Genomic DNA, 27,539 nt, shown 5'->3' on the forward strand with positions numbered 1-27,539 from the left:
TCGTTTGAGAGGTGAAACGCGTTATGACGGACGGCTGGTGTGAAAAATAAATCACCGATGAACTTGCACGTATTCTGGGCTCACTCTCGTTATTCTTTACGGAACTAGTGGTGAATGGCGTTTTCATTACATATTTAAATATATGCATACATTTATGAAAAATAAAGTATTTAACAATTCTTCCATCTATATCTAGTATGTCTCGTGTTGTTTCCGTCATTTAATCTGTCCATCTGTGTGTGTATATGTATGGATCATATGTATTTATTTGTTTAGGTTTGTATGTATAGATATATGTCTGTGTATGCATGTCAATCTGTACTTGTATGTCTGCCTATTTATCTGTTTGCGTCTCTGTGACTATGCCTGTCTCTCTGTATGTACTTACCTGACTCTATACATGAATGTATCTGTCTAAGTATGCTTTTATATCTGTATCAATGTATATATCTGCCTATTTGCCTATGTAACTGTCAGTCTGTGTATATTTGTGTCTGCATGTCTTACTCTGTATACATTTCTCTGTCTTTGTATGTGCTTATATTTCTGTCTGCCTCTGCTTGCCCACCTATGTAATGTTCTTTTCTGCATAGTTCCGTGAATTTGTGTGTTTTATCCATCTCTGTTGTTTTCTACCCATTAGGGAAGCTTTTTGAACAGCTTCAGCATCTTTTGAATCAACACTAACATATTCATTGAATGCCACCCCCTCCCCCGTAAATCCTCCCTACTGATAAATAGCCCATTCTTCTGCCTTTTATGCATGCATATCCATCATGCTCCTGTTGTGTTTATATGAGTAATTGAAGGGGGTTTCTGATGGATACATCTGCCAGTGGATTCCTCACCTTGTTAATATCCCCTGCGCAGCAGCCAATCGGAAACTTTTGTAGCTCTCCATGCCGGCGAGGTCATGGACGATGTCACATAGGGTACGACTCCGCTCGCGACCCCACTGACGTCACTGGATCCATAATAAGGCCTCATTGGCGTGATGACGGCAGTTCCCTTTTTTCTGCACCGTCGATGCCAACGGTTATTTGCGACTCTCCGTAGTAACTTTGTAATTCTTCTTGTTTTCATCTGTTCCGCTGGATTCTTTCGACAATGTCTGGGAGAAAATCTGGTTTTAAGCCCTGCAGGGAGTGCGGTAAGCAGATGTCCATCACTGACCCGCACGAAGATTGTGTATGGTGCTTGTCTTCCGATCAGGACGTTGATGGATGTCCGTGCTGCAGGAAGATGAACCCGAAGGCATTGAAAGAAAGGGAAGCCAAGCTTTTTATGGCCAAAATGAAGAAGGATAAGAAAGCAAGTAAAAGAAGATCGAGGTCAAGATCGAGGTCTCGTTCCGAGTCTAGATCGGGTTCGAAGTCGGCGTCGAGACACTCGAAGTCGAAGAGACATAAGAAAAAGAAGCACTCTTCAAGGCATCACGCTGATAAAGAACCAGCGTCGAGATCGACTTCACCTCAGCGTCACAGAAGAGATGAAGTCTCTCCTTCACAATCGAATCCGGGTTCGTCAGTGAAGGTAGTTTCAACCGAAGTCTCTCGATCACCGACGCCGGCCCCTTCTCCGGATTCAGTCCATTCTCCGGATCTGAGTGAAGTTCAACCTGAACAAGAAGATCAGGAGCAGCCAGAAGAGGTTCCATTATCGGCGCCGACTGGCCCGACTCCAGGAACACCGGCTTCGGGGGCAGCGCCAGGAGTTTATCCTCCATTCCCGGCTCCAGGTCAAGACCCATCACATTACCTTAATGCTATGTATGGTGTCTTCGCAAGGGCTATGTACCCCTCTGGTGCACCTGCGGGTCCCATGGGTCCATTAGCTTATAATTTGGGGATTCCTCAGGCTTATGCCCAGGCCCCTTTTATGCCCTTTCTTCCGGCTGCGCTGTCTTGGAATTTCCCAGTGCCAAGGGCTCCGGCGCCGTTCCGAACATCACCGGCGCCGTCTGTTCGGCCTCGTTCGGCGCAAGCGGCACCATCGGAGCTGTGTTCCACGCCGGTCCCGAATCTGACGGAGTCGGTTATGGATCCGTCGATGCCTGTGCCAAGGATCCGCTCCAGGAGGGAGGCCCAAAGGGTCGTAGAAGAGGAGCGCTATCGGCAGGAAATGGAGGAAGGGGAACTGCCTGATTCAGAGGACTACTTTGCTGAATTAAGGGATGCCAGTGGCCTTGATGTTTCCCCTGAATGGGAAATTTCTCCTGGTTCGGATGCTCCGTCTAAGGATGTAGACTCCTATCACATGGTTGTAAGAAAGGCGGCTGAATTATTGGACATTACACTCCCTACCACTGAGTTTAAGTCTAATATATTGACTGAGGTATTACATTCACCATTCTCAGTTGTTGAGCCTCTTTTGCCTTTCAATGAGGCAATTCTTGAACCTGTGTAAGAGGTTTGGAGGAAGCCTTTGTCTGCGCCTGCAGTCTCCAGGTCTATAGCACGGATATATAGGGTGGGACCTAGTGATCCTGAATTTTTATCTGCTCACCCTTTGCCTGAGAGCCTAGTGGTTCAGGCAGCATGCTCGAAGAGGTCCTCGGAGCTTTCCCTCAAGTTCCAGCTGACAGGGAATCAAACCGGATTGACCAGTCTGCCAAAAAGGTGTTTTCATCTGCAAGCATGGCGCTAAAATCAACGAATGCAACCTGCTTGATGGGAAGGTATATCCATGCCTTGATGGATTCCTCTAAACAGTTGCTGCCTAAACTGTCTGATGAAGACAGGAAGAACTTTCAAGAGGTTTTGGACGATACCCAGGCTGCTGCACGTCAGGTCATTCAGAGTGTTCTAGATATGGCTGATTCGGTGGCAAGGATTGTTGGTTCTGCAGTAGCTACGAGAATGGGTGGTTGGTTGAAGTCAACTGACTTTTCATCAGATGTGCAGGGTACTCTGTTGGACTTACCATTCGATGGTTCAGGACTGTTTGGTAAGAAAGCGGATGCCGCACTTGAAAGATTCAAAGATAGCAAGGCCACAGCAAAATCATTTGGCTTACAGACTCAATCTAGAGGATCCTTTCGTAGGTACAGAGGATTTGGAAAATCATCCTTTTGATCATATGGGCAGCCTCGTCGTATAGGGGAAAAAATAGAGGCTGTCCACAAGGTCGTCAACCTTCCTCCTCCTCGTCCTCTACCTCCCCTCCTATCACCGCAGCAAAACAGCCCTAGATTCCCCGTTCCGATTCATGTTGGTCCTGTGGGGGGGTCGGCTTACTCATTTTCTGCAGGATTGGGAATCTGTCACTACAGACCAATGGGTTCTCAATCTTGTAGAAAATGGGTATGCTCTTCCCTTTTGGGAATTCCCTCCAAATTACCCTCCTTATCAAGGGGCTTGCTCGGAAGAACATCTCTATTTTCCTACAGGAGGAAGTTCTGACCTTGTTGAAAAAATATGCGATAGAGGTGGTTCCAGAGCAGGAAAGGGGTCGGGGATGCTACTCCCGGTACTGCCTGATTTCCAAGAAGGATGGCAGGTTACGTCCAATCCTAGATCTCAGGATCTTGAATCTTTATCTGAAACAAGAGAAGTTCAAGATGCTCACTCTTGCGCAGGTCCTTCAGGCGCTGTTGGAAGAAGATTGGATGGTGTCGATCGACTTGCAGGATGCGTATTTTCATATTCCCATCCTGAAGTCGCACAGGAAGTGTCTCCGTTTCACAGTGGGTTCGCAACATTATCAGTTTGCGGTTCTCCCGTTTGAACTTACTACTGCACCTCGAGTCTTCACCAAGGTGATGGCAGTGGTGGCCGCCCATCTCAGAAGGTCGGAGATTCATGTTTTCCCCTATCTGGACGACTGGCTGATCAAAGCGGAATCGCCAGGGAAGGTGTGTCATCGACTGCAGGCGACAACCCAGTTGTTGTACAAGTTGGGGTTTTCGATAAATGTGCCCAAATCGCACCTGGTGCCCTCACAGTGCAACCTGTTTATAGGGGCAGTACTGGACACCTGTTTGTCGAGCATTCCCTCCACCCCAAAGGATTCTCGACATTCAGGAAATGATTCCCTTGTTTTACAATGGAGCGGTCGTTCCAGTCCTGAAGGTACTTCACCTGCTCGGTCTGTTTGCTTCGTGCATACTGTTGGTCAACCATGCACGCTGGCATATGTGGGCGCTCCAGTGGTTCCTCCGCAGGCAGTGTTATCAACACAACGGAGATCTCAGGGAGCCAGTCAAGATCTCCAGAGAAACTGCAGCGGATCTGTCTTGGTGGAGCGTGGGGGGCAATCTGTCCCAAGGAAAGCCCTTCCATCTGCCTCCATCGGTTGCCACAGTGATAACGGATGCATCCTCCCTAGGGTGGGGTGCTCATCTGGGGGATCTGGAGATCAAGGGTCTTTGGTATTCAGAGGAAAGGTTGCTTCACATCAACCTTATAGAGTTACGGGCGATACGTTTGGCACTCAAGGCCTTCCTTCCTTCCCTTCACGGTTGGTCGGTTCAGGTCCTAACGGACAACACGACCGCAATGTGGTATGTCAACAAGCAGGGAGGAGTGGGGTCGCAGAGGCTCTGCGTCTCTGGTCCAGGGTTCAGGACCACCAGATTTGTCTGATGGCAAATCATCTGGCCGGAGTTCTGAACGTACGTGCAACAGTTTCAGTCAGCAGTTGTCAGCCGACCACGAGTGGAGGCTTCATCCAGAGGTAGTTTGTAACGTCTTTCGGATGTGGGGAACTCCTCAGGTGGACCTGTTTGCCACTCACGAGAACGCTCACTGCCCGTCATTCTGCAGTCTCCAGTATCCGATGCAGGGAACGCGTTTCAGTTGAGCTGGGGCTCACAGCTCCTTTACGCGTTTCCTCCCATACCCTTGATTCCTCGAGTTCTAAAGAAGATACGCCAAGACCGGGCCCAAGTCATATTGATCGCCCCGGATTGGCCAAGAAGGGTGTGGTACACAGATCTTCTCCACCTCTCCTCATGCCTGCCGCTCCGTCTCCCTCTCAGGGCAGATCTCCTCTCTCAGATGGAGGGGCAGGTTCTACACCCCCACTTCCAGAGCTTACACCTTCATGCCTGGAGATTGAACGGGGCAACCTGAATTCTTTTTCTCTACCGCCTGACGTGGTGGATGTTATTTTTGAGACAGACGGCTTTCCACCAAGTCAATTTATTCTTATAGGTGGTCCAAATTTGTTTTGTGGTGTGGAGAGAAATCTATTGACCCCTTAAGGGCCCGTTTATCCAACATACCTCAGTTTGCTCTTTCTCTGGCCCAGCAGGGTTTTGCTGTGGCAACTGTGAAAGGGTATTTATCGGCCTTGTCGGCAGTCCTTTGCTTGCCGGACCAGCCGTCTTTCTTTAAGTCACTTATTCTATTACGTTTCATTAAGGGTCTTACCAATAAATTCCCTCGTACTCCATTTATTGTGCCTCAATGAGATTTAAATCTTGTCTTAACCTACTTGATGGGTTCACCCTTTGAACCTTTGCACAAGTGTCCCATGAGACGGCTGTCTTTCAAGACTGTTTTTCTTGTTGCAATTACCTCGGCAAGGAGGGTAAGTGAGCTTCAAGCTCGAACCCCCCATTTTTGACCATTCATGCTGAAAGAATGGTACTTAGGACCAGGGCTGCTTTTCCGCCTAAGGTGGTAACTCCCTTCCCTCTGGGGCAGTCCATTACGCTTCCTACCTTCTATCCTCCCCCTCACCCTTCCAAGGAGGAGGAGCGGCTTCATCGCCTGGACCCTAAGAGGGTGGTGAGCTTTTATCTTGATAGGACAAGAGACTATCGAGTGGATGACCAGCTTTTTGTTGGGTTTGTTGGCTGCAGAAAAGGAAGAGCTGTGCACAAGCGCACACTTTCAAGATGGATTATACTATGCATAAAGATCTGCTACTCTCTAGCGGGTAAGGTATAAGAGCTCACTCTACTGGAGCAAAGTCATCAACATCTGCTTTGTCTAGGGGTGTTCCTGTAGAGGATATTTGTAGAGCGACGACTTTGGCCTCCCTTCACACTTTTGCGAAACATTACTGCTTGGATACCGAAGTGAGGAGGTACGGCCACTTTGCGCGCTCTGTCCTTCAGGACTTTCTGGTATAAAAGAGTGGACACCCTCCTCCGGGAGTGAGGACTGCTGTGGGATTCTATTCACAAGGTGAGGAATCCACTGGCAGATGTATCCATCAGAAGAACAAGTTACTTACCTTCGGTAACGGTTTTTCTGGTGGATACAGTATCTGCCTATGGACTCCTCACTGACCCACCCGCCTCCCCGTTGTCCACTCTTCTATACCTGATAAGTGTATATTTATAATTTTCAATGGAAATCTTTTATTGTTCTTGCTTATTGCATTGATTTCACACTATGTGTGTTGGTTTGAATACTGTGTACTATGTATACTGTGTCTATTTATGTCGGTCCGTCCGTATGCCTCTGGGGCACGGAAGAAAGGGCGGAACTGACATCATCACGCCGACGAGGCCCTATTATGGATCCAGTGACGTCAGTGGGGTTGCGAGTGGAGTCGTACCCTCTGTGACGTCGTCCATGACCTCGCCGGCATGGAGAGCTACAAAAGTTTCAGATTGGCTGCTGCGCAGGGGATCTTCACAAGGTGAGGAATGCACATGCAGATACTGTATCCACCAGAAAAAGCGTTACCGAAGGTAAGTAACTTGTTAGTCTGTCATTTGCTGTAATTGTATTGCAATTCCCTATTCGTCTGGGCGGGGGGAGGAAAATATTCTTGCACCCGTCTCTGCATCCAATAACCTCTGAGGTTTGATGACTACCTTGTCCTTTGTATGCAGTCGTATAATAATTTTCACAGGAATGGGTGGCTGAACAAGCCATGCATTTGTATTTGTGTTTCATCTGCTGTGTGTTTTTCCTGACGGGGGGCATTCCTAGGCATCTCCCAGAGGGGAGCATGAACAGATCCTCTTTAAATGCCCACAAACAACAAATATGAAAAAACCTTTTATAGAGACACTTCTGACGTGTTGTTGTTTGCTCTGACTTTAAAGCTCAGCTTTCTGCAAGACCCATTGTTACCAATTCTTTAATATATAGATAAACTGAGCTTTGACTCCGCCCAATTAATATTTCTCTGTCACTTCATGTTTATGGCTGTTTAGTATATCATTCCGCCTCTTATTGGGTGCTTGCATTGCAATGCATTAGGGAATATCTTACATCTCAAAAATACACTGTATTATCACAGCAACTGAACAAACTTCACTGATTGTTTGATGATTGCATTGCTTGCCAGTGGCATGAAGAATAAATGTCAAGACAGTCATGCTTGTGCACAAAATGCTAAATAAACAAGCTTCATTGCGCTAGTATGATAACTGATCTTCTGTGTGCCTTAAAGCCACTATTCCTTATCTCTTCGGTTGGCGAGAACCACATAATGGAACAAAGGGACTGCTTAAGAGACCGTGCTTCCCATACAAGAAGACATTCTCCTGAAATGTAGAGTACTTTGAACATGTATTTGCTTGAAACAATGCAGAGCCAGACTGTGCACCCACAGTACATGACCTCGACAAATCAAACCAAAGAAGGCTTTATTCGATTGAATAAACAAACAATCATAAAAGCTCAAAGTTAAAAACAATCTTCCAATTCATACAGACATAATTTCATTATTAATTACATTCATAAAAGTTAAAAAGATATTAAATTTACAAAGCTATCAAACAGTAGTTTTTTAATAAAAGTCCATAACTCATTAAAACATATTAGGTACACTGTTGTTTCCTTAGACTCAAAACAATTTTCAAGAAAATTGTTAATCTATAGACAGTGTGCTCATTCTCCAAATGTTGGAGAGCCAAAAAAGCAGGATGGCATTGACTTAGCCCGTAGTGTTTCAAAATAGGAACAAGAAATTAGCTCCTAGGTGGAGAGTAAAACCTACAGAAAAAAGTAACATGTATTGTGGATTGTGGGGAAGTATTATCGCAAGGGCATGGTTGGAGGTTTTGAGACCCGTTGTTCTTTGTAGGGAAAGTAACTAGTCTGTGAAAACCCCCAGCCTAAAATGAGTTAAAAGAAATCTATCATAGGCACTAGGTACAAAAGTTAGGTAGGATTGAATATTAAAAGTAGTTAAAACCATCTGATTGTGCAGGACTGTGGGATTTAATATCTCAGATGGAGAATACCTTCACTCTTTAATTCCTTCTTTGTTATTGCCCCGATTGTAGTAGGATTAGTAAAGAAGTCTAGATGGCCAAGATCCTTCAAAAAATTTTGAACTAAATTTAACCATGGAAACCTCATTGCACCTTCCAGTTTCAAAATGTCAATAAGGATGTCCCTGTTCAATTTGGCCTCAATTTTGGTCCAGAGTCTGTGCTATAACAGGACAGGCTCAAGCCTTATTAGATCTGAAATAAAAGGTAGACCTAGCTCGGCGTGACAGATACAAGCTGAGGTACGACTCGGGACTGATAAGATGTATCTTAGGAAGGAGTTCTCTACTCTCTGGATTGATAGCGGGTCAACATGCCCCCAAACCCTGCTCCCATGCACTGCAGATGAAACACACTTGGCTATATAGATTTTAATAAGCTACTCTGGGATTTTTTTACCTAATTTTCTCGCGAAGGCAGTAAGAGCAACGGTAGTACGTAAAAGTGCCAGTTTTATTGCTGCAGCTGCCTGCAACCAGCTATCATTATCGGGAAAAAGAATGCCCAGATAGGAAAAGGTCTTTGTAGCCCCATTCTTTTGTCCTGCCACATACATATCTTTGCAGTTCTTTATTCATGCGCTGCAGCGCATTTTAAAAGTTTTGGAGGAGTTTACCCGTAGTCCTAAGTCTTTAATAAAAAGGGAGAAACTATCCAAAACGCGCTGAAGGCCTACTTGCGTACGGGACATCAGCAATGCGTCGTTTGCATATAGGAGGGCTAGGATGGGGCGGCAACCCCAGCGACCACAGCTCCCTCACCCTCCTCGACAACCTCACCAACATCGGACTGAAACAACTCATCACCATGCCCACCCACAAGGCAGGGCACACCCTCGACCTGATCTCCAGCTGCGCAGACAAGCTAGTCTGCTACGCAACCCCAACAGACAGCACCACAGGAAAGCCACCTGGGTCACCGCCGACCACCAAGAAGCCAGACGCACCTGCAGATGCCTCGAGCAGAACTGGAGAAGCAACAAGACTCCAGATAACCACGCCACCCACAAAAAGGCCATGACGGATTACAACCTACCCATCAGAACCACCAAAAGAACCTTCATCCACAACAGAATCCTCGCCAACGCCAGCAACTCCAAGGAGCTCTTCAGCGTTATGCAGGAATTCACCAAGACCCCAGAGAAACAACAGACATCACCTCCTCCCAGGACCTCTGCGACAAGCTTGGATCGTACTTCCATTTGAAAATCAAGAACCTCTGCAACAACTTCAATGAATACACACAGGCCTCCGCAACCACTGCGCCCCCGGCCACACCAGTTAACCCGCCATCTCCTCCTGGACACCTGTCATGACTGAAGAGACCACCCCGACCATGAAAGGCATCCACTCTGGGGCTCCCACGGACCCCTGCCCACTACACATCTATCACAGAGCCGCCAACGCACCAGAATTGCGACGCACCATCAACCCCACCTTCATGACCGGCACCTTCGCTGACGACTGGAAACGCGCAGAAGTCAGACCCCTGCTCAAAAAACCCTCAGCAGACCCCATGAATCTAAAGAACTACCGGACCATCTCTCTCCTCCCCTTCGCGGCAAAGATCGCGGAGAAGACCGTCGACGAACAGCTTACAAAGTTCATCGAAGACAACTCCATCCTCAACACCTCCCAATCTGGATTTAGCAGCAACCACAGCACCGAGACTGCCCTTCTCAATGCCACAGACGACATCCACACCCTCCTCGACCAAGGCCACATCCCGGCCCTGAGCCTACTTAACCTGTCAACAGCATTTGACACCGTCTCCCACTGCACACTCGCCGCCAGACTACACAACGCCGGCATACAAGGCACTGCCCTCGACCCCCTCGTTCCTCACCGGCAGAAGCCAAAGAATCAGACTACCACCCTTCATCTCCAAACCCACAGAAATCAACTGCGGCGTACTCCAGGGATCATCACACAGCCATATATTTAACAAAATGATATGGCCCCCCTCGCCGTTATCGTCAGACAGCACCGCCTCAGCATAGTATCCTACGCCGACAACACTCAGCTCATCCTCTCCCTCACCAATGACCCCACCACCACAAGACTCAACTTCCAGAAAGGAATGTAGGACGTCACATTCAGGATGAGCAACTGCTGCTATAAGCTCAACTCGGGGAAGACAGTAGTCCTCATACTCGGAACCACCCAGTCAGCATTGGATAACTCCTAATGGCCCACTGCCCTCGGCAGCCCTCTGACCCCCACGGACCACCCTTGTAACCTCGGCATTGTGCTCAACGCCTCCCTCTCCATGAACAAGCAGGTCAACACCATCGTTTCCATTATCCCCCTTCACGAGCACATCAGCCAACACCTACAGAACTTACACTGGCTCCCCGTTGAGAAGAGAATCAACTTCAAAATACTCACCCAAGCCTACAAATGCCTCAACAACACAGGAGCCCAATACCTCAACAAGAGAATTACCTTCCACGTACCCAAAAGAAACCTCCGCTCCACCAACCTCGCCCTCGCGAAACCCTGCACATCAGCAGAGACAGAACAGCAGGAAGAGCCTTCTCCTACAATGCGCACATTGGAATGAGCTACCGATGAACATCAGATGTGCCCCCCTCCCTAAGCACCTTCAGGAAAGCTCTCAAGACCTGTCTCTTTGACTGAACGGAACTGCTGATCGCCCCCAATGCCTTGAGACCCTCACTGGTGAATCGTGCACTTTATAACCCCTAATTGATTGATTGATAGAGTAAGAATTAAGTAACTAGCAGGCTAAGTTGTGCACAACACCCCAAATGACCCAACCCCAATAATGAACACCTAAACTTCTAATTTCACATAGATGAAAGAAGCACCATCAGAGGCACCCATGCCTACAAACCACCAGGACCACGACCCAGCATCTGTAACACCATCCTGGACCTCATCGCCTTCAATTTCCAACTCGACAACACCATAACCACAAACCTCCTGAAGAGCATGAGCAACATCGGCCTCAAGCAGCTTGTCACTGACCCTACCCACATCACAGGAAACAGGCTCAACCCAGTTTTCACCTCCAGCAACAGAGTCAAGTAAACCACGTCACACAGCTCACCTGGTCCTACCACTACAGTGTCGACTTCACCATCTCAGAACCAACCTGTGCCGGCACCATGCCCCCCAGATCCATGCGCAGAGACTAGATGAAGGTATCTGAAGACCAGTGGAACAATGCTCTCTACTCCCACCTCTCAGATGCTACACGCAACCCAGAACAAGCAGCCAAAAACTTCTCTCTGTGGATCACAAAATGCACAGACACCATTGCCCCCATCAAAACAGCCAAGGTCAAAGGACCAATCAAAATAGTAAGTTGGTTAATCGAGGAACTGCACTCTGCCAAATGCACATGCTGCCAACCAGAAATGAAGTGGCGTACCAGACCGCACTGCCTTCAGAATCGCCCTAACAGACCGCATTGAGGCCAGCGCAAACCACAACAAGGAACTCTTTGCAATCGTGAATGAGTTCTCCAACCACGCAACACCAAGAACAACTTTACCCCCCCCCAGGCCCCCACCAAGGAACTGTCCGACAACCTTGCTTACTTCTTCCACGACAAGATCTCAGCCATCTGCGAAAACTTAATACGCTAACCCTCCACCACTGACAGTATCAACCAGCTCACACCCATTAAATCAAACCCCAAACACCTGCTGACCCACTGGGACCTCCTCACCATGCAAGACACTATCTCCATCATGAACTCCATACACTCAGGAGCTCCCTTGGACCACTGCCCCCACCACATTTTCAACCTTGGAAGAAAGACAGTCGGCGACGAGCTCAGGAAGGTCTTGCACACCTCCATCATTGTGGTATACTTCCTTGAAGACTGTAAACACACTGAACTAAGGTCTCTCCTGAAAAAAACATCCACCGACTCAGCCAAACCTAAGAACTACTGGCCCATCTCTCTGCTTTCCATTATCCTGCAAAAGTCCTCGGAAAGCGATCAACAAGTAACTCACCCAACACCTAGCAGACCACAACCTCCTGAACATCACCCAATCTGGATTTTGAGCTAGCCACAGCACAGAGACAGCCCTGATCACAGCCATCGACGACACCAGAGCCATCCTGGGCCATGGAGAAATGGCAGCCCTCATCCTCCTGGACCTATCTGCCTGGTTTGATACCGTCTCTCACCACATCCTGATCAACAGACCACATCGGGATCCAGGGAAACACCCTCAGATGGATCCCTCTACCACCACCTAGAAATATATAATGATTATCTGTGGAGTACCACAAGGATCGTCTTCAGCCCCACCCTCTTCAAAACCTACATGACTCCCCTGGCTGATACCGTCAGATCGCATAGGCTCAACATCATCGGAAATACACTCTATGTAGGAATCACTGCATACCTCCTTGAGTGACTGCAGACCATACAAGACTGAACAGCAAAACTCATCCTCAACCTCCCCATAAGGACATACATAACACTCCATCTCTAGAAACTACACTGGCTCCCGATTCAGAAGAGGTGCCAGTTCAAGACGCTGACCCACGTATATAAGGCCTGGCACAACGAAGAACCAACAAATGCCTGACCTTCAACCAACCAACTAGACATCTTCAATCCACTTCTCTCTACCTCGTATCTGCTGAACCAACAGTGGAGGATACTTCTTCTCGTACCTGGCAGCCAAGGCATGAAACAACCTCCTCCTGCAGCTCTGGACCACACCATTGCACTGTCGCTCCAGCAATTCAGGAAGGAACTCAAGAACTGGATATTCGAATGATCAAACCACCACTCAGCAGCCAATTTCTACAGGGTCTCGAGACCCTCAAGCGTGATTTGCCGCTCTTTATAAATGCTTGATTGATTGATTGCTTGATTGTAAATACAGTACTTTCAAAGAACATAATTACTATGTATGTGCTTGTTTTTAAAAGAAGTAATGCTGCCAACCATCGTTTGAATTCTCGCTCCCTGAGTGTGGCAGGATATGCAAAGTGATGCACGCACTGCCCTGCCCCATTCGAAGCAGTGACATTTCTTTTCATTTGATGTACTTATGTATTTCATAACGCACAATCATGAGTAAATGAAGTACCCTCTTCTGTGTGTGGCATGCTGCATATTATCCCCCAGAGCACCCAGCCCACCAGACTAATTGACACCCATAGTCTGGTGGGTATTGTACTTTGATATTACCAAAATGATATGTCACATTATTTGTCATATTATTATTAGGGATTTGTATCCTGTTCAGTGGTAGTCAGTTCTGCATCAAAGAGGTGTTTGCCCCAAACAAATATTATTAACTGGCATAGCTGTCAGAACCCAGATAAGATCCAACTCTCATTGAAATTAAAAGAGGTTCTTATAACGGACTGTGTATTACAGTAGGGATTCTAAAGCATTTTTCGAGATGTTGAAGCTCGTCCTGAGGAGCATTCCATAAAAAATTACTTTCAATGCAAGGTGTCTTCCACCATACCATAAAAAGGCGCATCAGTTTCCTGACCAAACTACACTTCGTTTATCCTTGAGTTATGGAGAGTAGTGTGGTTTACTAATTTTAAGACTGCAATGTGTATAAATATGTGTGACGTCAGTAGATGTGACTTTTTCCCCTTCTGTTTTAGGCTGCATATGATGGCATACTGACCAAGGGAACAGACCACAATAATCAACTATTAGATTTTGAGACATCCTACAGAGAACATTACCCCATACCTATAATGGAATTTAATGGGACAAGGCAAGTAGCTTAAAGTGACATCATGTATTACATTATTCTGTATTTCAGGAATTTTAATTAGAATGCATGCCGTTAGAGTGCCGCCACTTGTTTGACAACCCGCCTGGCCAAACACTGGTTGGAAGCAACGGCCTATAGATAGATAGATAGATTAAAATGTTTAGGCAGGTTTTAGTATACAACATGTTGACTTGGTGTCTCTTATTACGGTAGGGAATCTGGGTGAAAAGTGCAGAGTACCTTATTTGTTACTACTACACAAGCATGTACTAGTCACATTCCTTGTGAATTGTCATAGATATTAATATACAGCGAAAACTAACAGAAATTCAGAATCATCCACTACATCTTTCTAACACATATGTGTTATTAGCAGGTGAAAACAAATGGAGGAGTGTGTTCTGTAGACTGTAGAGGTGTCTGGAATTGTCAGTAATGCAGAGGGATTGACGTGGGCAGAACATCATTAAGGGGCAGAAGGAAAATACTGATGGAGTGTAGCAATTGTCAATCTTTTATTGAATACATTATTTTGCTGCGATTGTGTAGCACGCTAGAGCGTGTTGTCTCCAGGTGCTATTGACGTGTGGATGTTTTCTTTCTTTACATTTGTTTTGCAAATGAAGATCATTTTGCTAATCTCTAGACACAATGCAGACGATTTATTTCTTTGTTGAGGAAACTAGACTGAATTCGTTTTGTTGGAAAGGATGCTTCCACCCTCAAACTACTGGTCTAGTGCACAACACAACACTGTCTAGTCTAGTCTGGATATTTGTATTGCGCAAACATATCACATCCCAAGAGGGAGTCTCATGGCGCATTACTGTAGAGAAACTCTCGCTCTTGATGCTTTTCACGACTTGTATGAGGTTTCATAAGCAACGATGAACAAGGATAATACGCAAATAATCACCTTAAATGTGTGTTGCAGTTATTATGTGATCTCATTTGAGACTGAAAATTTTTACCAGTCCTCGCAAAAAGTCCCTTGGAGGGAAGCCATAAATGAGATGACAACCGAGCTGAAACCTAAGAGACTTCCACTAAATGATGCCCAGCTCCACGAGCAGTTCAAGAAACGATTCGGGTACAAAAAGGCGATCAAATGCAAGGTATTTCACATTGTCTACAATATTATGTTAAATATATAATAGCATTTTATTCAATAATGTTAGAACTCCTTAGTGATCAGCATGCTTCAGTCACAAAGTAACCCAATTACATTGCTATGGACACAAAGGTAATGCATGCCATGTTCTAGATGTGTAGATGAGAAGAAATTGTTACGTTTTCCAATAAAGGTATGAATGCAATGGGTGATCACGAGGGGTGCATGAGAAAAAATGCCTCCAGCATGCAATACTCTCCTTTGTTTATTTACCTTATTGCAGTGTCATTGGTATCCAGATAGAAAGTGTATATTTTTCCTGTGCTTAGGTCCATGGTGGAACACACACCCTGGTTACAACACCTTCATTTATTGATAAAACATTTTCAAGATGCCACCACTGTCCCACGTTTATCTATTTCTTCAAAAAAAAGAATATTACATTACTTTATGTAGTAAATCCAACAGAAAATAATTGGATATGAAGCTTTTTTCCAGGAGAAATACCCCAACGCGGAGCAATTACAAATCCCTCTGTTCTCTCCAGTCCGTTCTCTCCTTCTGCCTCAATAGATTCTTGCTATTACAACATTCTAATTCAAAATACCCGCAGAGGAACCAATAGAGGGACTATGCAAGATACATATATGCAGAGGTATAAATATACAACTACACATTACTACACATCCTCCCCCCAAAATAAATACAAGAAAACATGCAAAACACATTACAATGAAAACCAAACTTATATAAACACAGAGAAAAGGCATAGAACATATACAAAACCTTTTATGAGAAAAAAATCCCTTAAAAAAAACCCTAAAATTATATTAGAGAACATTTCTTGCAGAAAAAATTCCTGAAATCTCTTGGGTTTGGTGATTCTGCGTCCAAACCTTCCCCACTTCACCTCTTCAGTCTTAGAAGAGGTAGATGGAATCTGTGTAGTTTCACGCTGGTCACCCACATTATGATCTTCCAATCCGTGTTCTTCTTCTTCCCTACTTTCATCACACATATCACTACCAGTCTTTCCAGCATCACACTCTCCCCTCAGCCAATCGGAATTGCGACATCTAACATTCTGAACACTTTAGGTACTCTCTTCTCTCCCTTATACAAAAATATATGACTCAGATTCCACACTTTACCATCGCTAAGCTGTACAACATTGCATAAAACTTTCACAACATGCAAAGGTCGGAAAAATCTATCATCCTTCATTTTTCTTATACACACCAGGTTTTTTGACCCTGACCCAATCTCCTATCGAAATTTCTGCTCTTTTGTAATTATTTCTATTGACAATGCATCACTTTTATTTACCTTGAGCTGTAGAAATGCGTTATTTCACTGCAACAGGACTCCATTAGTTCCTTTTAGAACTGTGACTCCATCCAACATTAGCTTTCATACAGGGAGATCTGCCCCTCATAATCTCAAAGGTGCTAAATCCAGTGGAATTGCAATGGGTGATGCAGTAGCCCCAGACCATGAACCATAATTCTTTAAACCAAGACAAATCAGCTTCCCTTTTTAAGTACTCTATGAAAGCGCTCGACTGCACAATTTCCAGCAGGATTATAAATGGATGTGGTCTAATGCACAATACAATTCCTCCTAATGAATGGCCAATTAACCTCCAATCAGAATTAGGGCCCATTGTCCGTTAAAATGACTTTGGGCAATCCTTCTTTTAGAAATACTTTGCCCCGAAAACTCACAATAGCATTGGCATCCGCTTTTGAAACTACTTTTATGTCAGGCCATTTAGCAAATTGATCGTAGGGAACAATGACACATTTGAGATCACTACCCTCTTGAATAAGACCTAAGATGTCTAACCCTATCTTCTCCTACAGAATCTCAGGACACCTGATGGGAAACAACTGGGGTTTAAAATTTACTATGTGTTTTTCTAAATTATTGCACAAAATTCAACTCCTTACTTTTTCTCAATGACACAAATACACATCCACCAATATGTATGCTTGACTCTGCTCTATGTTTTGGTTATCCCTAGATGCCCCTCATGGCACAGCCCTAGAACTCTATCCTGAAGACTCTCTGAGGGAAACACTCTGCCTGCTCTTAAAATGTTATCAATCTCGACTGACATTTCAGTTCTAAGTTCCCAGAAAACCTGTAACTTATCTTCCATAACCTTGTTAGCAGGCCAACCCTCTAAAACCCAAACCTTTATTTTCTGTAAATTCTCATCAATAATGGTTGCCTCTCCCCACTCACTCTCCAAAATACACAACATTTATAATATTCACAGTTAGGCTCACCCACTTGAGGTAAAGGCATCCTACTCAAAAAGTCAGCTATTTTGTTCTAAACCCGTGATACATAGAGACATTATAGTTGTAGTCTAACAACTTGATGGACATGCAGTCTAGTTTTGCAGAACCTGTTAACAAACCGTTTATAGTCAAAACCTTGGTCAAGGGTTGTGATTGCTTCTGAGAATAAAATGAGAACCCCAGATGTATGCTATGAAATGATCTAAACTCCAAGCGCATGTCAGAGTCTCTTTTTCGATTACGGAATACTTCTTTCCGTTGGAGTAAAGGACCTTGAGGCAAAAGCAATTATGCATTCATATACTTGTGTAAACACTGCACCCATACTCTTGCAGCTGCCATCAGTGGTTGCAAAACCTTTTAATCTTGGGTCAAAACCTTGTGATGCCGGTACTTTGCAGATGTCATTCTTGGAAAGCCTCTTCACATTCATTAGACCATACAAAATCACACTTATTCTTCAATAACTTTCTAATGGGAAAAGTTTTACTTCGAGAAACTGGCTACATATTTGGTGTAAAATTCTGCCATGCCTAAAACACTCTAATGAAATGAAATGAAATGAAATATATATTTGTACAGCGTGATTGCTGCCCTGAGAAGTCCAAGCGCTAACAAAGAATATGATTGCTTAAAAAGAAAGAGTCGATAAGGAATTACATTAAAAAGGAAGGTTTTCAGTTGTTTCCGAAAGGAGGACAAATTCGGGTTGGACCTGAGTTGAAAGGGGAGTGAATTCCAGAGCTTGGCGGCATTATGTGCGAACATCCTGCCACCCGTTCTTGCCTTTTTAGGTTTCGCCTAAGTGAAAGCCTGCGCACTGCGCAGGCTTTTCACGCAGGTGAAAACCTAATGAGAATAATATGTGGCTTTGGAGGCTAGCCCTTGGAACAGAGATCTGTCCGTCATGGACGGACCAGATTCGTGGGCGTTCCCGCGATTTCTTCCCTCTGCATCGTCATCGCGGCCGTGGGCGGGGTTTATTTTTTTTGGCATCCAGGTTTGTTTTGGCCATTTCGCGGCCGACCGCCGCCGGAGGAAGTCCAGGTGAGTGCCTTTCTTGCCGTTCCCGTCCCTCTCCCGCTGTCCGTGTGCCTGCCCGCCCCCCTCCCGCTGTCCATGTGCCTGCCCGCCCCCCTCTCGCTGTCCGTTTGCCTGCCCGCCCCCCTCCCGCTGTCCGTGTCATTGGAAATGTTCCCGTTGAGATATTCCCGTCCATTCTGCTTCAGTGCAACCCCTGATATGTGAAGCCCTTTACGCATGCACTGTTTACTTGACATCATGTTCTGCAGGACTCGCCTGCCTCTAGGAAGCCGCAGTCAAGTCCCAAACACACCGTGTGTGCACTCCCTACGTTCCCGCCCCCCTCCTGCTGTCCGTGTGCCTGCCCGCCCCCCTCCCGCTGTCCGTGTCATTGGAAATGTTCCCGTTGAGATATTCCCGTCCATTCTGCTTCAGTGCAACCCCTGATATGTGAAGCCCTTTACGCATGCACTGTTTACTTGACATCTTGTTCTGCAGGACTCGCCTGCCTCTAGGAAGCCGCAGTCCAGTCCCAAACACACCGTATGTGCACTCCCTACGTTCCCGCCCCCCTCCCGCTGTCCGTGTGCCTGCCCGCCCCCCTCCCGCTTTCCGTGTCATTGGAAATGTTCCCATTGAGATATTCCCGTCCATTCGGTTTCAGGGCAACCCCTGATATGTGAAGCCCTTTACGCATGCACTGTTTACTTGACATCATGTTCTGCAGGACTCGCCTGCCTCTAGGAAGCCGCAGTGGAGTCCCAAACACACCGTGTGTGCACTCCCTAAGATCATCTTTACCTCGGTCCGGCGTGTGTCTTGCTTTCATGAGCCTCCTCCCCTCTCTGCCCTCCCATTGACTCATGCACGGGCCTTTAGTCAGTCTGCTGCATCCAGTTCCCGCCTGTTACTGCAGTCCCATGGTTTCTGCTCATTGGAGATGCCGAAGTGGTCACACATTCCCCCCGTGTTTCTCTTTCGCTCTCATTGGAGCGCATGAGCCTAGCAGTGCCAGTGACGCAATTTTTTTCTTAGATAAATAAAGAAACGAAAACTTCTACTTTGTACTCTGAGATGGCCCATTAACTCCATGTAGTGTTAATCAGTCTTAAGTTAGACACAAGCCCTTAAGATGGAGTGACTCCTGGTCAACCTCCTGGACACACAAGAGGACATCTCAGCGCTTCAATCTTATGCACAGGAGAGCTGTAATAATGGACTTGTATACTTCCAATCTGCACAATCTACACCTATATGCGTAGAGACTGGGTGTTGGCATTTGACCTGCCACCTAAAATGGTGGATGTCATCCTTGCTGCCAGGTGCCCTTCATGAAATCCATTTATGCCAGGCACCGAGACAAATCTGTGGCATGGTGCGGTGCTTGGAAGACTATTCCCTTGTACGCAAAGCTGTCTAATGTCCTTTTGTTTGTTTTATCTTCAGCGCAGCAAGGTCTTGCACTAGGCTCTATTAAAGATTACTTGTCGGATCTTTTCTGCCTTTTTCCAGTTACCGAACCAATCCATCCTTATTTAAATCACATATTGTGGGGATAGTCATTAAAGGTTTGACACGTGTTCACTTCTAAGCGGTTTGTGATGTCCCACTGGGATCTAAACCTGGGCTTCACTTTTCTCACGTGTATGCCCTTCGAGCCCATGCATAGTTGCCAGGTGTATCTCCTGACTTTGAAGACTGTCTTCCTCTGCACATTTATATCAGTTCGTAATGCGAGTGAACTCTAGGCGCTTTCAGTGCAACTGATGTACACCATCTTTTTTCCAGACAAGCTTGTGCTGAGGACTTGGGCGGCATTCTTACCAAAAGTTGTGACTCTTCCTTGTTTGGCAGTCCGTCACCCTGACTATGTTACTTGCTCTCTGTCACCCCGAAAAAGGGAAGGAGAGGCTCCATCGGCTGGACCCCTAAAAGGCTTTAAGCTTTTACTTTGACCCCATCTTTTTGTGTGGTTCTCTGGGGCCAAGAAAAGCAAGCCTGTGCAGAAGACTCTGTTGAGGTGGATAGTCCTCAAGACCTGATAAGGCACTGGCCAGAATCAGCCCCTAGGTCTAAGAGCCTATTCAGCCAGGGCTAAAGCCTCTACCACTGCATTGTCAAGTGAACTGACTGTCCTTGACATCTGCCAGGCTGCGACATGGGTATTAGTGTATACATTCATGAAGCACTACTGCCTTGACCGCCAGGTCCAGCATGAAGGACATTTGGTCCAGTCATCCTGCAGGACTTTTTGGACTGATTCCACTCCACAGAACCTCCACGTGTGGAGGTAGTGCTTTGGTATCCATTCTAACATGAGGAATCTGCAGTTAGAAATATCCATCAGAAGAATTAGTCACTTACCTCCAATAATGCGTTTCCTGGTAGATACTCTAACTGCAGATTCCTCACATCACTCCCATCTCTCAGTTCCATGGCATGGCCTCTTTTTTAACATCACATAAGGCCTAGTTTGAAGCCTACAAATCTTAAAGAGGCTGTACTCCTAGTGGTTTAGGTGATTCTCTATGAGATGCTGTTTCAGTAAATGTTTCTGTCATATGATTACAGTGTCATGATGCTCAGAGTCTACCTTGATTGTTGTAGATCTTGTGGTTCCCATACTGACACTTTCATTCAAACTCTCCTCTGTTATATGTGTTCCACAGGTATCCATTTATCTCCTCTCAAAATGTATCTCAGCCCTCTCCACTTAGCCACATCATTCAGTCATTTATCTCTTCAGGGTCTTTCACAAGCAGCATCCCACAAACTCTAAAAATAACTGAAATCTTGCCCAGATAACTCCAAAATATGCTTACACCATCTGTGTAGACTTCTGTAACCAAAACACATTCGCTTCAACACAGTCATCAAAGAACAGACGGCTGACATTTGGTCCCTCCTCCACCAAGGGACCCAAAGATCCTTCTTCCTCAGGGTTGCCCTTGCAGAATAACTTCAGCATTTATTACCCAACTGAAAAGCAGTTTTCCTAATAATGAGGCTTTCACTCTTTTTATCCTATTAGACCTATCGTCAGCTTTCGATACTGCTGCAATCATCCTTCTTTAGCATTTAGAAAACGTCAGAGTCAGGAGCTTGGCATTGGTGTGGATTTCGTCTTTCTTGGAGAATAGAAGCCAAGCGGTTTGGATGGCCCCTTACTCTTTGGATTACAAAATGCTCAAATTTGCTGTGTCTCCCAGCGCATCTTTGAGCCCTACTTTATTTAATATTTATCTGGTCCCTCTGACCCCGTTAGTAGAATACTTGGGGTTCGGTCAGACAGTCTTCTACGTGGACAATACGCAGTTGTATGTCTCTTTAGAAAAAGACGCAAGTGAGGTGCAGGAAGCTTTCAAGAAATGATTGGAGGCAGTTTTTGAATGGATGTTGGTCAGCCACTTTCAGTGCAGTGCACTGCTGATGCACCTGAGATCCTGCTGTTTGGCTTGTCCTCCCCTCAGCGGGGGCTGGGTTGTTGGATGGTGCATACAGCTGCTCCGCCGCCCACACTGTGGCTTGCAACCAGGGTGTCAAGATAGACTGTCAACTGATTGTCTGCACGGATAGCGGCTGTAGTTTGATCATGTTTTGCTCTATTGAGATCTCTGAGATCCCTCTTCAGTCCCAGGGAACAGTGATCATGCTCTCAATAAATCTTGTTTGGACTATGCAGGATATTGTACCTGGGTCTGCCTGTTGAAGAGGCTGCCTTCTGTACAGGACGCTGCAGCAAGGTAGCTGTTAAAGATCCCGTGGCAATTGTCAATTCCCCGCTCATTTGAAGGAGCTCCATTGGCTGCCAATTTTGGGACAGGATTCTTTTCAAAACCCTTCAAAACCCTTGTTATGGCACATAGAGCTTTCTATGTCTCGGGTTCCTCCCTAACTCTCCCTATCAGAGCCCTGTGATCTTCTGATGCAGAGCTGTTCTGTATCCCCAAAATCAAACGCAAGGAGTGGGAAGGTTCATCGTTCTCCTATCTTGCGGACTTGGCCTGGAATGGTACATCTTCGAAAGAACAGGGTTGAAGGCAGTTCAGAAATTCCCTTAAAGTGCTCAAGGTTGCATAATGAGCATGGATGTCTGACTTGTTTGGGGTATGGTGGGAGCCGTTTTTAGGTTTCGCCTGCCGAAAGCTGCGCAAGCAGCGTTTCGCGCAGGCGAAATCTTTTGTTTTGCAGTATGGCTGTTTGTCCCGCCTCTGTTTCCCATTGGCTAGCTGCATAAATGGAGCCTAGCCATTGGAAAACAGAGGCGTCCGTTATTAAGCGAGGCGACTCGTGGACGTTCCTGAGAATTTTTCTCATCCGGCCCCTTTTAGGACATCAGTGCGGCGGTGGGCGGGGTTTATTTTTTTGGTCGTCAACGTTTCATTTGCTCATTCCGCGGCTGACCGCCGCCGGAGGAAGTCCAGGTGAGTGCCTTTCTTGCCTTTTGCCGTTCCCGCCCCCCCTCCCGCTGTCCGTGCCTTTCCTGCCCCCTCCCGCTCTCCGTGCTTTCCCTCCCCCTCCCGCTGCCCCTGCTTTCCCACCCCGCCTCCCGCTGTCATGCTTTCCCCGCCCCCCTCCCGCTGTTCGTGCCTATCCCGCCCCCTCCCGCTGTCCATGTCTTTCCCGCCCCCCTCCCGCTGTGCCCCTGCGAGCGGGAACTAGTGATTCCCCTCCTGCTTCCAGGTCAGGTTGAGCGTGGGTCTCCTTTCTGTGTGGGGTCGCGCTGCAGCCGGGGCGATGCCGGATCAGATCACCGTGTCGGAATTTGTGGCCGAGACCAATGAGGACTACAAGGCGCCCAATGCCTCCAGCTTCACCAGCAGGATCGGGCAGTGCAAGAATACTGTGGCGGCGATCGAAGAGGTAAAGGGGCGTAGGGGCCGAGAGAGGGCGCCGCCCTACCTGGGGCTCATGCTCTTAGTGTGCCCGGCTCCATCTGGGGGCCTCAGGACATTGGGTTTGTGGTGGGTATTGGCAATACCGGCACCAACATGTGTACGAAGGTTGTGGGGCAGCAGGCAGAGTCAAACATTGGATTAACTCTGGGATACTTTGGATAAAAGGAGAATGGAAGGGATAGTAGCGCGCACTGCTGTGGGATACACTGCTGTGGGAAGCTGGGAGAGCTGGTAAGCTCTTCCCAACCTGCATAAAGGCAGTGTCTCGACCCATTATCTATTATATTTCACCATATGCATCCTGATTCTAAAACATGCCACTGGAGTCTTGTCCTTCTGGCTGCGGACACCGCTCCTTCTGCTGCCCACAATCGCGCGCTGAACGTTGTGTATCAAAGCTATCTTCCTCCAAAGACTCGCTCTGCTGCCTCCTAGTCAGCTGTGGGCCTTTTGTGGCTCAAAAAGAGAAACCATGTTTTTTTTTTACATGAAAGTTTTGTTATAGCAGCTCAAGAAAGTGTCTTGTTGAAAGGGTGCCTGAACTAGCCGGTAAGATGGCTCTGGAGATCCACACACTGGCGATGGACAAATTACCCTAACCCAAGGCAGTTCTCTATGGTTGTAACAACAGCCCTTGGAGGCGAGGTTCGATAAATCTGAGAAAAATTTGAAATTGACCCATAAATGGTAAATTATCCCAAATTCAATCTTAACACAACAACGCTGTCAAAAGTGAGCAGTAAGGTCCAAGCATGCAAGCTCACCAATAAATCATTTTTACAAACGCTGTCCCTTTGCTTTTGGCCAGGATTAAAGTTTGGGTCGATTGCGAGTTTTAAGAGGGGGAGTTTCTCCAGACCAGTGCTTATATTCACATACTTGTTTATTCTTGGGACTACAGCCATGAACGCCTGGCTGGAGCGAAGATTCCTACTGGGGTGATACTGAGTTGTTAGATCACGAATGATGGCTGGTCCTATGTCCCAAAAAGCTTGGTGTGATAAGCACATAGCCTTAAAAGCAATTCTTTGCCGTATCGGCAGCCAATGCAGACTGATCAGTGCAACCTTAGCTGACTGTCTATGCGGCAGCTGGAGTAATGTGTGGGCTGCGCAGTTTTGCACTATCTGCAGCTTGCGCAATGTATATTCAGGGGCGCCGAGATATAAAACGTTGCTGAAGTCCAAACGGGACTGAATCAGACTTTGAATGACCCCCTGCTTTGCCTCCAAAGGCAGAAGAGGAAGAACTTTCCTCAACATCCTGAGCAGACCAAAGCAGGTGGCAGAAAGTTTTGTGGCCTGGATGTTAAATGATAGCGTTTTATCCAGCCAGACCCCCAGGCTTTTTATACTATCCTTGGGGGCTGATGGGGTGCCTAGGCATGGGGGCCACAATGAATTGAAGGATGTGGGGTTCATGGGACCTAGGAGCATCAGCTCTGTTTTGTCCCCATTAAGTTTGAGGGAGGACGAGGTCATCCAGCCCTTTACCTCCTCCAGGCACCTCCTCAACCCCACTGATGCTGGACGGCCACCCTCCTGCGCCAGAGAGACCACTATCTGAGTGTCATCCGCGTAAGAAATGATTTTAATACCAAACGGACGGACAACCTCAGCCAGTGGTCTCATATAGATGTTAAAAAGCGCAGGGCTAAGGGAGGAGCCCTGTGGGACTCCACACCTCAGTGGCCTGCTTGTAGATACCGTATCTCCCTCAAAAATTTGGAAGGACCTATTGCTCAAAAATGATTTGAGCCAGAGCCATGCTCTGCCTGTTATTCCGACACTCGAAAGGCGGCTCAGCAGTAAGTATGGGCGGAAAATCCGTTCCGCTCGCGGATTTTGCGGATTTTCGGTAAATTCGTAATCCGCGAGATTCGCGAATTTCCCGCAAAATCCGCAAGCAGCGGATTTTATGGCTTGCTCGCACTGTTTGCGTGAGTTCGCGGCTTCCCAGTTCAACTTCGCACCCCGCGAATAAGCGCTAAATTGCAGAAATACGATCTTAGCAAAACTGAAACTACTTACCAGGTTCAGAAGTTCAAGCTCATCATTAGTAGCCATTTCCTGTAGTGCTTCCTGAGGGGCCCCTCCAGAGTTCAGTTGCCTACTTGCAACTATTATGTGACCCTGCTCTGACCCTCAGAATAGTTACACATATGCCACAAAGGTCCTGAATTACAGCTAAGGGAGACAAGCAGGAGCCAGGCTGGAAGTTCAAATCCAGTGACACATTAATCAGCCCCTAATTCATTATTGTCAGTTGGGGCAGGGCAGGTGTTGTAACTAATTTTGCAACAATGAAAGCACTTAGCAAGTGCAAAAGATCACTAATCAGGAAGCACTAAGGAAGCAGGTGCCAGCTAAAAAAATATTCTGTGACACATTAATCAGCCCCAAATTAATTCAGGTCACTTGAGGCAGGGAAGGTGTGCTTTGCTTTGCTACAATAATGTACAATGGACAACCAGAGGGTGCTGTGATGAAACAGAGGGTGGCATGTGGTGACAGAGGGTGGCAGTGATGAAGAAGAGTGTCCCAAACAGGCTGACACGTAGAAACAACAAGTTCGCAAAACTTGCGACCCGACAGGTAAGTTCGCGTTTGCGAAATTGTACAAAAACCCTCGCGACCTGGCAGAAACCCGCTCGAACACACAAAAAAAAAAAATCCGCAAATTCGCGAGAATTTGCGGATTTTGCGGATTGCGAGTTCGCAAATCCGCAAAATTCACGAACGCGAGATTCGCAAAATTCGCCCATGCTTACTCAGCAGGGTATCATGGCTAACCATATCAAATGCCGCACTTAGATCAAGGAGGATCACTGCCACTGATCTCCCTTGATCCAAGATCTTTCTGGTTTCCTCAGTGACTGCCAGCAGAGCGGTCTCCGTCCCGTGTCTGGGGCGAAAACCCGTCTGGGTGGCATCTAGCAGCTGGTTATTCTCGAGATAGTCCACCAGATGGTTATTGATGTGCTTCTCGAGAATCTTGCTCACCCAGGGGAGCAGAGAGATTGGACGATAACTGCTGAAGTCACTAGGGTCCAGACTAGGTTTTTTAGCAAAGCACGGACCATGGCCCGTTTTCAAGCAGGAGGAACGGTACTAGTAATGATGGAGGCATTCAGGAGGTTTGTGATGGTGGGGAACACGGCCCGAGCTGCCAGCATCATGGCTTCTGGAGGTGCTGGATCCCTTGGCGACCCAGATTTTACCTGGCGGGCTGTAGAGTCCAAAGAATCGGAATCTAACAATGGGAAATGGTCAAAGGTTATCGACACTTGGGCTATGGTATCCCCCAGGTTTGTCTGTCCCTCAACTGAGAGTTCTGTTGTGCTGGAGGGAAAAGAGGAGTAAATTTTGTTAACTTTATGATGGAAATAGTCTGCCAAGTCATCGCATTGAGCTATGGTTTTGCCCGGGTGCATGCCCGGGGAGGAGAGTTTAGTGAGACGTTTCTCTATTTGAAAAATTTCCTTGGGTTTAGACTTGGCTCGCAGGATTTTATCCGAAAAATAGGTCGACTGGGCGGATTTAACCCCGGTCTTATAAGATTTGATTGCCTCTCTGTATTGGATTTTCTCCTCCAGAGAGTATCCTAAATGCCACGTCTTTCTAATTTCCTACAGTGGCGTTTCTTTTCCCTAAGAACCTCCGTATACCAAGGGGCGGTTTTTTGAGAGCGTTTCGGAGTAAGTTTATGCAGGGGAAGGGTGGCCACAAATGGGTCCCCGTTGTAAGAAGGCTGGGCAATCGCAAGTCTATTAGACCAGGAATCAACTGATAGTCGGGCCCAGATTCTGGCCTTTCTTGCAGTGACGCTAGGCAGAAGTGGCTTATAAGTAGTCCAGGTAAAAGGCACTAGTAGATGGTCGGACCAGGGGATTGAAGTAATCTGACAGTGATTAAGTTGAGCGTTAGCAAAAGACATCCTACATCTAACTGTTAAATATCCTAGTTCTGACTGTTAAGCTGACATAAGATAAACCTCCATTCTGGTATTCGTGGAGGCCATTTTGTCTGCCCTATGCCGCCTCGTGTCGACCATGTGCTTTGTCCTATGTTTCTGCCCATGGCACTTGAATCTGCCTAGCAACAGACTATTATCAACTTCCCCATGTTTTGCCGCTGACCGTTAGGGTCCACATCTGTTAAAGGTTAGCCTTAGATTGGAATGTGTTAGCCGAGACCCCAAGTCTGTTAACTCCTCCCACTGATCGATCGTGCTTCTCTTCATTACCTTATATGTCTATAACTTGTGCTCTTGTGTTTTGTACTGC

At 46.6% G+C, this 27,539-nt stretch overlaps 1 protein-coding gene across 1 annotated transcript in view; it reads left to right on the top strand.

Annotated features, from left to right (window-relative positions):
• Nucleotides 1-27,539, top strand: part of ANKAR (ankyrin and armadillo repeat containing) — a 1,392,657-nt gene that overhangs the window by 238,180 nt on the left and 1,126,938 nt on the right. The window contains exons 5-6 of the mRNA XM_086955361.1: nucleotides 13,801-13,916; nucleotides 14,851-15,031. Of these exons, the coding sequence (XP_086811487.1) occupies nucleotides 13,801-13,916; nucleotides 14,851-15,031 (297 nt within the window). The remainder of the gene's footprint in view (nucleotides 1-13,800; nucleotides 13,917-14,850; nucleotides 15,032-27,539) is intronic.

This window comes from Lissotriton vulgaris, chromosome 2_1, assembly GCF_964263255.1.
Source record: "Lissotriton vulgaris chromosome 2_1, aLisVul1.2, whole genome shotgun sequence".
Classification (NCBI taxonomy): Eukaryota; Metazoa; Chordata; class Amphibia; order Caudata; family Salamandridae; genus Lissotriton; species Lissotriton vulgaris.